Source organism: Mobula birostris, chromosome 20 (genome assembly GCF_030028105.1).
Source record: "Mobula birostris isolate sMobBir1 chromosome 20, sMobBir1.hap1, whole genome shotgun sequence".
Taxonomy (NCBI): domain Eukaryota; kingdom Metazoa; phylum Chordata; class Chondrichthyes; order Myliobatiformes; family Myliobatidae; genus Mobula; species Mobula birostris.
The window spans coordinates 62,122,589-62,139,668 of record NC_092389.1 but is presented as its reverse complement, the minus strand read 5'-3'; the positions used below and the strand labels follow the sequence as shown (position 1 = coordinate 62,139,668).

The following is a 17,080-nucleotide window of genomic DNA, read 5'->3' as shown; positions in this document are numbered from 1 at the left end:
GTCCAGCGCTGTGCTTTTTCCTGCAGCCACAGGTCGGTCATCACCACTGCACAGCACAATATTCTCTCCACATCCCCACTCTCCTGGCATGAGCTAATTTAATAGTTATCGTCACTGTTCACAAATCCACCGTTTTACGCTCCACTCTGACTCTCTTTAGACCTGGAGAAAGCTTTAGAAAAAACGAGCTGCTGGAGGAACTCAACGGGTCACGCAGCATCCGTGGAGGGAAATGGGCAATCGATATTTCGGGTTGAGAAAGTCCAGGTGAAGGATCTCGACCCGGAAAGTTGATTGTACATTTCTCTCCATAGATCCTGCCTGACCCGCTCAGTTCCTCCAGCATCATGTTTCTCACCAGAGATTCCAGCATCTGCAGTCTCTCATGTCTTTAGAACTCCCCCCTGAGCCCTGCCTCAGACTGAACCAGGCTCTTCTCTCCGGCTTAATTTCTGTTCAGCTTCTTTTTCAGCCCATCACGCCCACTGGGGCACAGGCCGCCAGCAGCAGCCCTTTTAATTTAGAAAACTTGTGGAGAATACTCCAAATATTCACCGCACTGTGGGTGGGGAAATTTCTCCTCATCCTCAATCCGAGGATGATCACACGACTTCAATCGCCTTCCAGGTGAAGGTCCTTCCGATCGCAGTGATGGGGCCTTTGGAGATGCAGGTGACATTTTTGTCGCACGAGGTTTTTACGAGATAGGGTTGCTGTCCATAGAGCCAACCCTTTTCCGCTCGTAGCCGGGCTTAGACAGTCCATGGCCACGTTTTTTTATCTGTTGCCTGTTTAATGTGTTTTTGATCCCACACTAAACATAGAAATGGCCAGAATTTCCACTGAACACATCCAGCAAAACCATGTTCACCCATGAGTCTGCAGCGCGTGTAGTGGACAATCGCGGTACTGCAGGGGATCGGCAGCTCCCCGAAAGCGGAAGCGTTCTGAATCAGGAAGTGCCGGGAGTTAACATGGCTTCGAAAGCACCGGCCGAGAGTTGGACCGAGGAGGTAATTTGTCCCATCTGTCTGAATTTCTTCACAGATCCGGTTATACTGGAGTGTGGACACAACTTCTGTCGTTCTTGTATCACACGGTGTTGGGAAAGGGAGGAGAGAAACTCCTGCCCGGAATGTCGAGAGGTGTTTGCTGACCGCACCCTCAAGGTCAGTCGGGCCTTAGCAAATCTGGCTGAAAAAGTTCGAAATCTAAACCTGAATCCGAAAGGGAAGGAAAGTAAACTTCAGTGCGAGGAACATGAGGAAGAACTGAAGCTGTTTTGTGAAACGGACAAGACACTGATCTGTGTAATCTGCGCAGTTGCGGAAGAACACAGAGAGCACCGCTTCAGGCCGATTAAAGAAGCTGTTAAAATCTACATGGTAAAAACTAACTAATTTAATACTTAACACAGTTCCTAAACCCTACACGAGCCTCCATAACCAACGCATCATTCTCTGCAACTTCCGCCATCTCCAACGGGATTCTACCATCTATCCGTCCCACAGCCCATCCCACACCCCACATCTCTCCGCTCTCTGTCGGAATCGCTCACCGTACTGTATCGCCCTTGTCCACTCGCTCCTCCCCACTGATCTCCCTCCTGGCACTGACACCTGGAAGCGGGACAAATGCTACACCCGACTCCTAACCTCCTCACTCGTCACCATTCAGGGCCCCAAACAGCCGCAGTTCCTCCCGTTTCTTCCATGGTCGATTGTCCTCTCGTTTAGATTCCTTCTTCTCCAGATCCTTTCCTTTTCCACCTGTCCCCTCTCAGCTTCTCACTTCATCACCCTCCCCCACGTTCCCCCTCACGTTGTCTCACCCGTCACCTGTCAGCTGGTTCTCATCCCCAAACTTTTTATTCTGGCTTCTGCCCCATTCCTTCCCAGTCCTAATGAAGGGTCACATCCCGAAACGTCGAATGTTTATTTCCCCTGCACAGATGCTGCCTGACTCACTGAGTTCCACCGGCATTTTGTGTGCGATGATCGGGTTTGATCACCTGTTTCTTTTGATCCATCTTTTTTTGTTACTTTTTCCTTCGCTCTCTGACTTCCAGGATCAGCTTAAATCTTCCTTAGACTCTTTCACAAAAAAGAAATCAGACTTCCAGGAAAAGGAGCAGCAACAGAAAGAGAAGATTTCCGGAGTTCGGGTGAGGCTTTCTGAGTGGAATTTCTGATATTACTGTATAGTTTTGCTCTCTTTAATGCGGAATAGCAGAGTATCGCAGCTCCAGTGACCTGGGTTCAATCCTGACCTCTGGTATTGTCTGTGTGGAGTTTGCATGTTCTCTCTGTGACCACGACAGTTTCAGACACATCCCAAGGACATGCTGGATGAATGGTTAATTACAATTAACCCTGTGAAGGTGGGGGAGGGTGTATGTGAATCGGGTGGGAGTTAATGGGTCAATGGGGAGAATTGGTTTCAGGAAAACGTAAGTGAATGGGGTTGATGGGAATGTTTCAGAGTTAGCATGGACATTAATGGACCGAATGGTCTCCTTAATGTCATAAGGAAATACACATAGCAATACAGTAAATTCATCTTCACCTTTCATTCGACAGGAACAGTCACACAGCCTTCAGTCCCGTTTCACATCCCAGTTTGCTGAACTGCGCCAGATTATCACTGAGAAAGAGCAGAGCTTACTCAGGGATCTCAGGGAGGAAGAGAAGAGGATTCTCAATCCAATGGAGAAAAATCTTCGTGAGATTCAGAAGCAGATAAGGCTTATTCAGGAGGAAATCACTACGTTAAAGGAACAGATGGATCAAAAAGACAGTGTGATATTTCTCAAGGTGAGGGATTTTATTTCAGTTTGTTTCTGTCAAAGGGCACTAAATGAACAGTGGTATATTTGAAATAAACACAGCACAGTGGCCAATTCTAACTAACCAATTGCCGCTGCTGGCAACGTCACACAGATAGTTATGATTGTATGACGAGCCCTCCAGTCACTCCAATAACAACCTTCCAAAATGTCGAAGACAGGTATTCAATCCTTTATCTGCAAGATACAATCATGAGGCAATGAAATTTCAGCGTAATTAATCGTAAATTAATCAGCAACGAAGCGATCAACAAACGACAAGATATCTTCCGTCCTCAGCTCAAAACTGCCCAGAACAAAGCATGAATACGTAACTTATTCCCTTCGCTATTACCAGGCCGCCACACACGTGAGTAGTTACTGTAACAATCACGTACCACAGAAAACAGACAGGGTTATCAAAGACAGAAAACAGATGCATTGCTCCTAGACACAGCATTAATAAATGGCAGTAAACTGTTTTTCACCAGACAGTTGATGCAACCATTCAGGGTTGCTGTTGTCCCAAAACTGGACTTTCACAACCTCTGTACGTCCCAGGACAGAATGCAAACTTCTCTGAAATAATTTGTTCTGATCATAAAACAGAGCTGCTGATTGTCTATTACTTATCACATTAAATATCCTCTAAATCTCCCATTAACACCCAGTTCCAGTCACAGGCTGTGAGTGTGTTTGGTGCGGTGGGTGTGAGGGTCTCTCTGTCAATCCGTGAAAACATAGAATGTGACCCACACATCAGACTTATCCTCTGTATCCGGTTTCCGTCAGGTTAGGCAAACTTTCAATGTTTCTTTATTTTTTCAATTAAGTTTCACATTAGAAACGTAGAAATATAAACATTGAAAACCTACAGCACAATACAAGCCCTTCAGTCCAACATGTCCTTACTTTAGGAATTACCTAGGGTTACCCATAGCCCTCATCTTTCCGAGCTCCATGTGCCTATCCAGGAGTCTCTTAAAAGACCCCATCGTACTGGCATCCACTACCATTGTTGGCAGCCCATTCCACACATTCAGCACTCTCTGCGTAAAAATATTACCCCTGACATCTCCTCTGTACATATTTCCAAGCACCTTAAAACTGTGTGCTCTCTTGCTAGCCATTTCAGCCCTGGGAAAAAGCCTCTGACTCTGATCAATGCCTCTCATCATCTTATACAGCTCTATCAGGTCACCTCTCATCCTCCGTCGCTCCAAAGAGAAAAGGCCGAGTTCACTCAACCCATTCTCATAAGGCATGCTCCCCAATCCAGGCAACATCTTTGTAAATCTCCTCTGCACCCCTTCTATGGTTTCCACATCCTTTCTGTAGTGAGGCGACCAGAACTGAGCACAGCACTCCAAGTGGGGCCTGAACAGGCTCTTACATAGCTGTGAGATTACCTCTCGGCTCCTAAACTCAGTCCCGTGGTTGATGAAGGCCGATGCACCGAATCCCTTCTTAACCACAGAGTCAACTTGTGTAGCAGATTTGAGTGTCCTATGGACTCGGACCCCAAGATCCCTCTGCTCCTCCACACTGCCAAGAGTCTTACCATTAGTACCAAAGTCTGCCATCATATTTCACCATTATCTGGTTTGAACTGCAAACTGCCACTTCTCAGCCCAGATTTGCATCCTATTGCTGTCACGCTGTAAACTCTGACAGACCTCCACATTATCGACAACACCCCCAACCTTTGTGTCATCATCAAATTTACTAACCCATCCCTCCATTTCCTGATCCAGGTCATTTATAAAAATTACAAAGAGAAGGGCTCCCAGAACAGATCCCTGAGGCAAACCACTGATCACCGACCTCCATGCAGAATATGTCCCGTCTACAATCACTCTTTGTCTTCTGTGGGAAAGTCAATTCTGGTTGCACAAATCAATGTCCGCTGGGATCCCTTGCTGAAATCCATTTACACTACATCTACTGTTCTACCTTCATCAATATGTTTTGTCACATCCTCAAAAAATTCAATCAGGGTCGTAAGGCACGACCTGCCTTTGACAAATCCTGCCTCTCAGGATCTTCTCTATCAAATTACCAACCACTGAAGTTGACTCACTGGTCTATAATTTACTGGGCTATCTCTACTCCTTTTCTTGAATAAGGGAATAACATCTGCAACCCTCCAATCTTCTGGAACCTCTCCCGTCTCCATTGATGATGCAAGGATCATCGCCAGAGGCTCAGCGATCTCCTCCCTCACCTCCCACAGTGGCCTGGGGTACATCTCATCCGGTCTCCATCATAAACAGGCCATTCAGTCCATCATCCTCTTACAATTTCCCTGCTTCAGAATTCTCTTCCCACACCCAGCAACAGTGCCCTGAACTCCATGGTCCCTCACGTGTTTATCCAGTTTTCCCATTACATTCAATCTCTGCTGTTCTGCTTCAACCACTCCTGTGGTAGCGAATTCCTCTTCACTAAATTTCATATGGGATTTATTAAAATCCATTTGGAGTTTTCCCTCCCACAATTCCTCCCATAAATAGAGGTACATCCAAACCCCGCACATAATTAAATCCATCACTGATCTTAAATTCCTACATCCTATCACCCTAATGTCATATCCAGATGAAAACGCACAACCTGCCCTGTCTTCCCCGTAAATTTCATCCGCTCAGTAATGGTCTGACATTCAGAGACTTTCCCTGTAATTTAATCCGTGGTTCTGTATTGGTTGTGTTTCTGAGTTACCGTGAGAGTGGGAATTTTCAACACCTTTGAATGATTTGGATGAAATTCAGGATGTGGACAGTAAGTCCAAGTCTAATCAGATTTATGTCTGATTTATTTCAGGAGGAAGCTCGTCGGAACAGGAGGTAGGACATACTCTTCATTGAAAACCTGTATAGTTCAAACTTGCAGTTTATAACAAGCAGTTTAATATTTACAGGATTAATGACGATGTCCAGGAATTGTCAGTGACAGAAGAGGCCCAACTGTTTGAAAAATTCCATCACCCCTATTTGTTGAACACAGTGCTGAGTGAAACACTTGATGCCGTTAATCGAGGTAAAACTTATAAAGATTCATTTCTCCTTGTTCAGTTAAGTTCCAATTTGAAGCGAGAATTGTCTGTAATTTGGTTGTGTGTGTGTGTGGGGGGGGGGTTGGGAACGAGTGAAGCGATAGGACTGATACTAAAAATGCAAAGGTATCATGCAGTCAGACTGTCAGATAGGGCGGACAGATGCAAGGACAAAATTGCAGCCAGCAGGGTGAGTATCAGTGCATTAGGGATGCAGAATAAAAAGGGTAGCAGATATAGTACACAACGTGTTATATCTCAATGCATGGAGTGTGAGAAATAAGGTGGATGATCTTGTTGCTCGATTACAGATTATCAGATATGATGTTTTGGCCATCACTGAATCATGGCTGAAGGATGGTTGTAGTTGGGAGCTGAATGTCCAAGGTTACACAATGTATCGGTGTTATTGGAAGGTAGACATGGGTGGTTGGTGTGGTTCTGCTGGTAAATCAGTAGAAAGAAGTGAGATAGGATAGGAAGATATTGAATCCTCGTGGGTTGAGTTTTTTATTTCAGCAAGCAGGTCAATTGGGAAAATCAGGTTGGTAATGGATCTCAAGAGAGTGAATTTGTTGAATGCTGTGTGATGTTTTATCGAGCAGTTTGTCCATGAGACTCAAACAACAGGCATTCTGCAGATGCTGGAAATTCAAGCAACACACATCAAAGCTGCTGGTGAACACAGCAAGCCAGGCAGCATCTCTAGGAAGAGGTGCAGTCGACGTTTCAGGCCAAGACCCTTCGTCAGGACTAGTCGACTGCACCTCTTCCTAGAGATGCTGCCTGGCCTGCTGCATTCACCAGCAACTTTGATGTGTGTCCATGAGACTACTCGGGGAACAGCTCTACTGGATTGGGTGTTATGTATTGAACCAGAGGTGATTAGGTAAAAGAACCCTTAGGAGAGAATTCTCACAACATAACTGAGTCCAACCTGAAATTTGATAAGCAGAAAGTAACGTCTGACGTTGTAGTATTTCAGAGGATGAAATAAATTATAGTGGTCCGAGAAAGGAGTTGGCCAAAGTAAATTTGTCAGAAATGGTGTCAGTTTCTGGGAAAATAAGGAAGGTGAAGGATAGATGTATTCCAAAAATAAATAAATACTCAAATGGCAAAATGGCTGAAAAGGGAAGACAAGCCAATGTAAATGCAAAAGAGTGGGCACACAACAAAGTAAAAATTAATAGGAGCCAGAGAATTGGGAAGCTTTTAAATACCTACAGAGAGGAACTGAAAGAATGATTGAGAGGAGAAAAATGAAATATTAAATTGAATTGAACTGACTGTTACTTACATTCTTCATATGAACGAGCAGTAAAATTCTTTACGTTATGTCTCCGTCTCAATGTGCCATTTACAGTATCCGTGCTGGGTTGAGCGTCGAGCTAGCAACTCGGCCTCATAAGAATAAGAAAGCCGGCTTAAAAAACGCCATCATGACAGCATCCCGGTGACTCCACTCGGAGTTAAGGGCTTTCTTCTTCTTCTCTTCCTGATAAACTACATGTATAACATGCTTGTCAATATAACGTAGAAATACAGTTACCTCAGCATGAGGTAAGCAGGCTGATGGCCTGGTGGAAGAAATTGTCCCTGGACTCTGTTGGGGTTTTTATGCTACGGTACATTCCCCAGACGGTAGCAACCAGCACAGTTTGTGGTTGGGGTGACTCGGGTCTCCAATGATCCTTCGGGCCCTTTTTACACACCTGTCTTTATAAAACAAGTGAGCAAACAATATCATATTGTTTTTCAAGTATTGTAAAAAATAAAATAGAGATGAGAGTGGATATAGGACCACTAGAAAATAAGGTTGAAGATATAATAACGAGGCACAAAGAGATGGCAGATGAACTAAATGAGTATTTTGCATCAGTCTTCATTGTGGAAGACAGTAGCACTGTGCCAGATGTTGAAGAGTGCGAGGGAAGAGAAGTGAGTGCAGTTACTGTTACAAGGGAGAAGGTGCTCAAAAAGGGACATAAGTCACTCAGACCAGATGAACTGCACCCTAGTGTTCTGAAAGAGGTAACGGTAGACATTGTGGAGGTATTTGAAATGATCTTTCAAAAATCATTGGGCTCTGGTGTGGTGCAAGAGGACTGGAAAACTGTAAATGTCACTCAACTCTATAAGTAAGGAGGAACGCAACAGAAAGGAAATTATAGACCAGTTAGCCTCACCTCTGTGGTTGGGAAGACATTAGTGTCAATTGTTAATTATGAGGTTATGGAATACTAGGTGACACTGGACAAGATAGGAAAAGTCAGCATGGCTTCCTTTAGGGAATATTTTGCCTGGCAAACCTGTTGGAATTCTTTGAGGAGATTACACGTAGGGTAGATAAAGGGGTTGTAGTGCATGTTGTATATTTGGACTTTCAGAAGGCCTTTGACAAGGTTGAACACATGAGGCTGCTTACCAAGTTAAGAGCCCACGGTATTACAGAAATGTTATTGGTATGGTCAGAGCATTGGCTGGTTGGTAGGATATACAATGCTGGAAAATTCATGGTCATGTACTTTGGTAGTAGACATAATATGCAGATTATTTTAAATGGGGAGAAAATCCAAAAATCTGAGATGGAAATGGACCTGGGGGTCCTTCTGCAGAACACCCTGAAGGTTAACTTGCAGGTAGAGTCATTTGTGGGAAAGGTAAATCCATTGTTTCAGTTCAAGGGGTTTAGAATACAAGAGCAGGGATGTGATGCTGAGGGTTTATAAGGCACTGGTGAGGCCTCACCCTGAGTATTGTGAACAGTTTTGGGCTCCTCATCTAAGAAAAGATGTGCTGGTATAGTTGAGTGTTCAGAGGAGGTTCACAAGGATGGTTCCGGGAATGAAAGGGTTATCATATGAGGAATATTTGATAGCTCAGTGCCTGTACTCACTGGAATTTAGAAAGATGAGGGGGGAATCTCATTTTAACCTTTTGAATGTTGAAAGGCCAAGACAGAGAAGATGTGGAAAGGATGTTTCCCATGGTGGGGGAGTCTAGGACAAGAGGGCACAGCCTCACGATAAAGGCGCGTCTATTTAGAAACAGAGTTTGAACACAGTATCAAACGTTGTGGGGAGATGGCCGGGGAGTGGGGTTGAGGAGGAGAGAAACAGGATCAGCCATGATTGAATGGTGGAGCAGACTCGATGGGCCAAATGGCCTAATTCTGCTCCTATATCTTATGGTCTTATGGTTATCAAACCACTACATTGAAGCATTGTGAGAATGAGCCCAGACACACCAACCAGCATTGACATTTTTCAAGATTTCATTTCGGGAGAAGCACACACAGCATAACCGGCCTGGCAAAACTCCCCCACACACATACACAAGAGGAATTGGCAGATTGTAGTCAGAGTCTCAGCAATGTACGTTGTTATTTCCCTCAGTAACCTGGAAACTATTCTCTTCAGACACGGTAATTTACTTATTTAAACAACTCACACTTGTCACACATTGTCAGCAACACCAGACATGTGATGACACACAGTGACATACAAATATTTCAATGTGCACACTCTCCCTCAATGTGTACACACAAACACACTGATATTTACCACAATCAACACATAAACACACACATAATATCAGAGTGTGACACACGGTCAAAGAGACAGGCACAAATTCCCATTTAGGAATGAAATCTGTGCTCCTTACCCAGTCTTTCTGAGGCATTGAGCTGCCCTCTGATGTGACGTCACATCAACAGTTCACAGACAGACTCCAGGGTGAGATTGCTCAGGATGATGATCTGGGAGGGTTTGATGGATGTTTAACCAACGGCCCACTTCATCCATCTGCAAGACTAAGATGTCTTCCTGAGCATGTCCCGTTTGTGTGTGTTTGCCCATATCCCTCTAACCATTTCCCATCTATGTACCTGTCCAAGTTTTTTTCACGCAGAGAGTGGTGAGTGCGCGGAATGGGCTGCCGGCAGTGGTGGTGCAGGCGGAAACGACAGGGTCTTTTGAGAGACTCTTGAATGGCTACATGGAGCTTAGAAAAATAGAGGGCCATGGGTAAAGCCTAGGTAGTTCTAAGGTAGGGACATGTTCAGCACAGCGTTGTGGGCCGAAGGGCCTGTATTTTGCTGTAGGTTTTCTATGTTTCTATTTTTCCTCATATTCAGGGAAGCGGAAATGCAGAGAATACCCCCAGTGTGGTCTGTAATTGACATCAAAGACCTTGCTTAAGTTCCTGTGGACAGTGTCGAATAGGCTGATGAATACAGGACTGAAGGTGTTATATTTGAATGCTCCAGCATACGGAATAAGGTAGATGATGTTGTAGCACAGGTAGAGATTGGCAGGTATAACTTTGTTGGCGTCACTGAGTTGTGGCTGAAAGGAGATGCTGGTTGAAGCCCAACATCCAAGGATACACCTTGTATTCAAAGGACAGGCAGGTAGGCAGAGGGGATGGGGAGGGTCTGTTGGCAAAAAGTGAAATGAAATCCTTAGAGAGAGGTGACATACGATTGGAAGATGTTGAGTCATTGTGGGTAGAGTTAAAAAACTGCAAGGGTAAAAAGACCCTGATGGTAATTATATACAGCCCTCCAAATAGTAGCCTGGATCGAAATGGGATACAAATCACACCAGGAGATGGAAAAAGGGCATGGTGAAGGTCGGAATGGGGGGATTCAACAGCATGTAGATTGGGAAAATCATGTTGTGCTGCATTCCAGGAGAGGAAATTTGTAGAATGCCCCCAAGATGGCTTTTTAGAACAGATTGTGGTTGAGCCCGATGGGAGAAAGGCAATTCTGGAGTGGGATTTTTATAATGAACCAGATATGATTTGCGAGCTTAAGGTAAAAGAATTGTTAGGAAGCAGTGATCATAAAATGATAGAATTCACGCCAGCGTTTGACAGGGAGATAAAGTCAGATGTATCATGAGATGGAAAGGGAGATGAGTCAGAGAGCAGTAAAGTTAGTTGCAGAGGCTTGAGGGAGTTGCTGGGCAAAGTAGATTGGAAGGGGACACAAGCAGTGATAATTGCAGAACACCGAAGACTGGAGTTGACAGTTTGGGATGAAACCCTGCATCAGAACCCGTGTTGTTTAAGGGTCCCTGCAAATACTTCCCCTGTCCTAATGAGGGGCTGCGGGTGATGGGGTTGTGGGAAAGGGGACAAATGGATCCTCATCTCCATCTTTGTCCCCCTCCAGCTACTCGTTACGTCTATGCACACAGTTTGCCCACAGGCTTTGCATCCCTCCCTCACCTGGCTCTGGTTCAATCTGCCATTCATCTCTCCCCTACTGGTTCCTGTTATCACTCCCTTTACTGTCTCGAACCTTCACACTCCCCACTCACAAATGAATGTTAACATTGAATGAAGGGCCTGTTCCTGTGCTGTACTGTTCTATGTTCTCTGTTCCCTGTTCCCTGTTCAGAAGAATGAGACGAGATCTCAGGGAAGCACAAAATTCTTTCAGGAGTCAACTGGCAGCAAGGATGCAGCCAGGATGTTTCCCTGTCTGAGGAGTCAAGGGTCAGGGGTCACTGTCTGTTTGGAATTCTCAGCACCCGTCGGGGGAAGGGGTTTGGGGGTTCTTATCCATTCAGTTCACAGAGCCATCGCCGTACAGCATTGAAATGTGCCCTTTGACCCATCACCTCTGTGCTGACCTATTTACCCATCTACATTCATCGCATTGGTCAGCATTAGGTCAGTCTCCTTCTGTGCCTTGCCTATTGAAGTGTCTGTCCAAGTGTCTCTTAAACACAGAGGACTGGAGGCCTGTGACCTGCAGAGGTCGGTGCTGGGGCCGCGGTTGTTTGTCAATCATATTAATGATTTGGATGATAATGTAGGTGACATAATTAGTAGGTTTATGGGTGACACTAAAATTCATGGTACAGTGGACAGGGAAGAGAGTTAAAGCAACACTCACAACATACTGGAGGAACTCAGCAGGTCGGGCAGCATCCGTGGAAAAGATCGGTTCACGTTTCAGGCCGAAACCTTTCGTCAGGATGTAGAGGGAAGGGGCAGAGGCCCAATAAAGAAGGTGGGGGGGGGGCGGGTGGGAAGGAGAAGGCTGGTAGGCTCCAGGTGAAAAATCAGTAATGGAAAAGATAAAGTGGAAGGGGAAGAGGGTTATCTCTGTTTACAGCGGGCCCTTGGTCAACTGTAGAGATGGGTACAGGGAGAATGTTTTAAAATAGATCTTGGCAGGTACGTGGATAAGAAAGGTGAAAGGAATAATGGACAAATGGGACTAGCTCATTAAAGGAAGCTGGTCGGCACGAACAAGTTGGGCCGAAGAAACTCTGTGACCTCCTGATAATCCAGTCACCCAGCCCCTGCCCATCTTAATCCATCCCTATCCCGCTCTAGTTTCTGCTGTTTATCTCCCCTATGTATTTCCGTTCTTGAGGGAAGATGTCGACCTGAAATGTAGACTGTCCATCTCTCTCCACACCTCCTGCCTGACCCGCTCGGTTCCTCCAGCATTTTGTGTCTGTTCGATCGGGAAATCTCTGCTCTCCGTCCAGCGGGAACCCTTGGGGAGACATTAGTTGTCCATCCACTTTCGTTGGGTCAAACCTCGGGAAAGGTTCCTGTCGGCCATCCGACCGCGCCTGAGGCCAAGCGGCCTTTCCACTGGTCCCCGGGGCCGCGCTGCCCGAGTCTCCCCCTGATCCCCGGGGCAGCGCTGCCCGAGTCTCCCCCCGATCCCCGGGGCCGCGCTGCCCGAGTCTCCCCCCCGATCCCCGGGGACTCTCTAATTCTCTGCTTCCCCGCCCAGTCTCTGTCACCCTGGATGTGGAAACGGCGAGTCCGTATCTCGAGGTGTCTGAGGATCGGAAGAGTGTGAGACGGACCGGGACCTGGAGTGATCTCCCTGACACCGGGAAGAGATTCACAAACTGGTCTTGTGTGTTGGGATCGGAGGGATTCACATCGGGGAGGCATTACTGGGAGGTGGATGTGGCGGGGAATCGGTTCTGGTGTCTGGGAGTCGCCGCAGAGTCTGTGGAGAGGGAGGGACGGGTCAGACTGAGTCCGGAGACCGGATTCTGGGTCATCGGGCGGTTTCGTGACGTGTTACATCGGGATTGTGACGTGTTCATCTCCCCTGAGTCCCGTCTCCCTGCCGGTCCCATCCCCGGGAGGGTGGGAGTTTATCTCAGTTACCCGTCCGGGACAGTTTCATTTTACAACGCGGAGACCAAGTCCCATCTCCACACCTTCACTGGGAATAAATTCACGGGGAAACTTTATCCTTTCTTCTGGCCTCGGAATGTAAACCAGTGGCTGAGAATCTGCTCCGGTTCCGCTCCGGGTCTGTAATCGGGTCGGGTCCTGGGACCGGTGTCAGGAGTAAAGTCCCTGTAAATATAAATGTGCGGAGAGTGAAATAAACATGAGATGAGAATTATTGATCCATTAATTTTAACTCGTTCACCACATCCGACAACGGAACAGAAACACCGCAGATTCAGCAGCAGCCGCGGGGCAGCGGGTCCTGAGCTCCCCCGGGTCCTAAAGTCCACCCGCCCTGAGGCAGGTTCAATGGGACTAGTGGGGGCGGTGCTGACTGGGAGGGTCAGGGGGGTCAGGGTGAATCTTGGTCAGACCATAACACACAGGAGCAGAATTAGGCCGTTCAGCCCATCGACTCCGCCCCGCCATTCCATCATGGCTGATCCCGGATCCCACTCAACCCCATACACCTGCCTTCTCTCCATGTATTTTGATGGCCTGATCGATCAGGAAATGATCAACCTCCGCCTTAAATATACCCACAGCCTTGACCTCCACCGCAGTCTGTGATAGAGTATTCCACAGGGTCACTACTCTCTGGCTAAAAATATTCCTCCTGACCTCTGTTCACAAGGTCCCCTCAATGTTGAGACTGTGTCCTCTAGTCTGGGTATCCCCACCACATGAAACAACCTCTCCACATCCACTCTATCTAGTCCGTTCAACACTCGGTAGGTTTCAATGAGACTCCCCTTTCCTCTCTAAGATATGGGACCCAAAACGTTGATTAAACTCCAAGTACAGCCTAACTTGTGTCTTATAAATGCTCAGCATTATTTCCTTGCTTAAATATTCTATTCCCCTTCAGAGAAAAGCCAGCATTGCATTTCCCTTCTTTATCACAGACTCAAAATGTGAAATAACCTTCTGGGACTCTTGCAGGAGAACTCCTAAGTCCCTGGCACCTGTGAATTTTCTGTCTAGTTAAATAATACTGAGTAATATTATTCCTTGGATCAAAATGCATGATCATATATTTCCCAACACTGTATGCAATCTGCCATGTTTTTAACACTTCTTCCAATTTGTCCAAGTCCTGCTGTAATCGTATTGCTTCCTCAGCACTACCTACCCCTGCACCTTTCTTTGCATCATCCACAAACTTTGCCACAAAGCCATCAATTACATTATCTAAATCACTGACAAACAACGTGGCAGTCCCAACACTGACCCCTGAGGAACACCACTAGTCACTGGCAGCCAACCTGAAAAAGCCCTATTTATTCCCACTCGCTGCCTCCTGCCTGTCAGCCATTCCTCTGTCCATGCCAGTATCTTTCCTGTAATGCCATAGGATTTTATTGTGTTCAGCAGCCTCGTGTGTGCTACCTTATCAAAGGCCTTCTGAAAATCCAAGTAAATGATATCCACTGCCTCTCATTTGTCCACCCTCCTTTTCACTTCCTCAAAGACCTCTAAAGGTTTGTTAGGCCCGGTTTTCTTTCACAGAAATCATGCTGACATTGACTTATTTTATCATTAGTCTCCAAATACCTTGAAAACTCCTCCTCAAAAAAAGACTACAATACTATCCCAACTACTGCGGTTCGGCTAACTGGCCTATAATTTCCTTTCTTTTGCCTTTCTCCCTTCTGAAATGTGCAATTTTCTATTTTCCAGTCCTCCTGGACCATGCCAGGATCAAGTGATTCTTGAAAGATCGTGACCAATGCATCCATTATCTCTTCAACATCCCTGAGGACTCTGGGATGTAGTCCATCTGGTCCAGATGACTCATCCAGCTTAAGACCTTTGAGTTTGTCCAGCACTTTTTCCTTTGTAACAGCAAAGTCACTCAATCCTGTTGTGTCTTCCACAGTGAAGATTGTTGCAAAGTATTCATTAAGTTCATCTGCCATTTCTTTGTCCCCCATCAGCATCATTTTCCAGTCGTCCAATGGCAACTCTCATCTCCGTTTCACTCCTTATTTAACTGGGAAAAAAAACTCTGAGTGTCCAGCTTTATATTATTGGCTCATTTGCCTCATATTTCATCTTTAACGTTCTTATTGCTTGTTAGTTGCCTTTTTTTGGATTTTCAAAGAATCCAATAATCCAGCATCCCACTCACTTGTGCTACCTTATATGACATTTCCTCAGGTTTTAAGCAGTCCCTAACTTCCCTTGTCAGCCACGGGTGCCTACCCCTGCCACTTGAGAACTTCTTCTGTGGGACATGTCTATCCTGCACCTTGTGAGCTATTCCCAGATGCTTCAGCCACCTCTGCTCACCGTCCTCCCACCAGTATCCTCCTCCAATTCACCTCTCTCATGCCTCTGTAATTCCCTTTATTCCATTGTGAGACTGATACATGTGACTTAAGCTTCTCCCTATGAAATTGCAGTATGAATTCAATTATATTATGATCGCTGCCTCTGACGGGTTCCTTCACTTTAAGCTCCTGAATAAGGTCAGGGTTATTGTACAACACCCAATGAAGGGTGACCTTTCCCCAAGTCGGCCCAAGCACAAGCTGCTCTGAAAAGCCATCTCGTAGGCATTCAACAAATTCCCTCTCTTGTGATCCGACTCCAACGTGATTTTCCCAATCCCCCTGCATATTGAAATCCCTCACTACAATTGTGACATTACCATTATTACATGCCTTTTCCCAGTAAATGCTGTGAATTAGCTTAAAGTCACTCCCATCTGCCCCCCAAAGTTCATACTGAGACCGCAATTGATTTTTCAGCCTGATATGCTTCACACTGAAATAGTATGTGTTTAACAGTTTCATAATGTCAAAATGTACATGACACAGAATGAAGTTTTCCAATTAGATACAAGGTATAATTAAGCATAGTGTGGACAATTCCAAGTTCTGTCAATATAATTCCTTCCCTTCTTGTTTTCAGGCCTTCTTCTATAAACCCAACAGGTTTATGTATTCTGTAAAAGTGTCTGTCCTTGTGTCCATTATCCTACAAGTCTTGCCATAAGCCACTAATTCTTATCCCTTAGCTTCTGATTTGCTAAGTGGAAGGTTGATTTCCACAGCTGAACTTTTAACAGGTGTTTTTGCTAAACAGTCAGCCTGATCATTTCCCTTAACAGTGCGCTGTGCAGGATCCATAATGTGCAGACATATGAACCAAACCTTGTATATGAAATACTGTTTCATGAGTTTCTAACAGCAAATCTGACCTACTGCTAGAATAACCTGTTTTAAGTCTTATCAAAACCGAAAAGGATTCTGAACAAATTACAACTTTGCAAGGACCAATTTCTTCCACCCACTGTAAGCCTAAAAGGATGGCAATGAATTATGCATCATGTACTGATTAGTGGCTGGTAAGTCATTTCTTTATCATTACCTGCAATTCAGACATAAAGAAAGAAAACAGCCACACCAATATTCCCAGTTAAATTATCATTTCATCCATCTGTAAAAATGGTTACTGTATGATAATAACTTTCATTAATATACCGATGAACCAGCAGACTCTCAGGCAGAACATAATCCTATTGTGTTACCTAAAATCAACTGAAGTCACTGGAAAAACAAGGTGGTGCTACAGAGGAAGCTACAGTGGGAGATGTTGTATCATCCAATACACCCATATTCCCAGTTTGATAAGAACCCAGCCACCCAACACTAAAAACATTCTTCTTGTGATGGTCCCAACAGTCCTCTAGCACACCTTTAACATGATGATATTTCTTTACCCCTCAAATTAATCCAGTATGTTAACAGCAACTTCACCCTCTGTCATTGTGAGGGCAATTGTCCCATTTGAACCAGTAAAACCGAAACAGGAGACGACCTTACTGCACCACAACACAATCTTAAAGCCTGTGCTGGTATCACACCCAAACAGAATAAAGTTGAAGATGAAGCTGATCCTTAAGCCACACAGCCAGAATCAAGAACAGATCGAATTAAACAAATATAGAAAATCAACAAAGATTTTCGTGT

General features: G+C 45.3%; 1 protein-coding gene across 1 annotated transcript; it reads left to right on the top strand.

Annotated features, from left to right (window-relative positions):
* The first annotated feature begins 974 nt into the window (after window positions 1–974).
* LOC140185305 (zinc-binding protein A33-like) lies at window positions 975–13,269 on the top strand. Its single transcript, XM_072238696.1, has 6 exons — window positions 975–1,385; window positions 2,069–2,164; window positions 2,580–2,813; window positions 5,645–5,667; window positions 5,742–5,860; window positions 12,646–13,269. Exons 1-6 carry the CDS (start codon window positions 975–977, stop codon window positions 13,188–13,190), a joined length of 1,428 nt encoding a protein of 475 aa, XP_072094797.1. The 3' UTR covers window positions 13,191–13,269.
* Window positions 13,270–17,080: the final 3,811 nt, after the last annotated feature.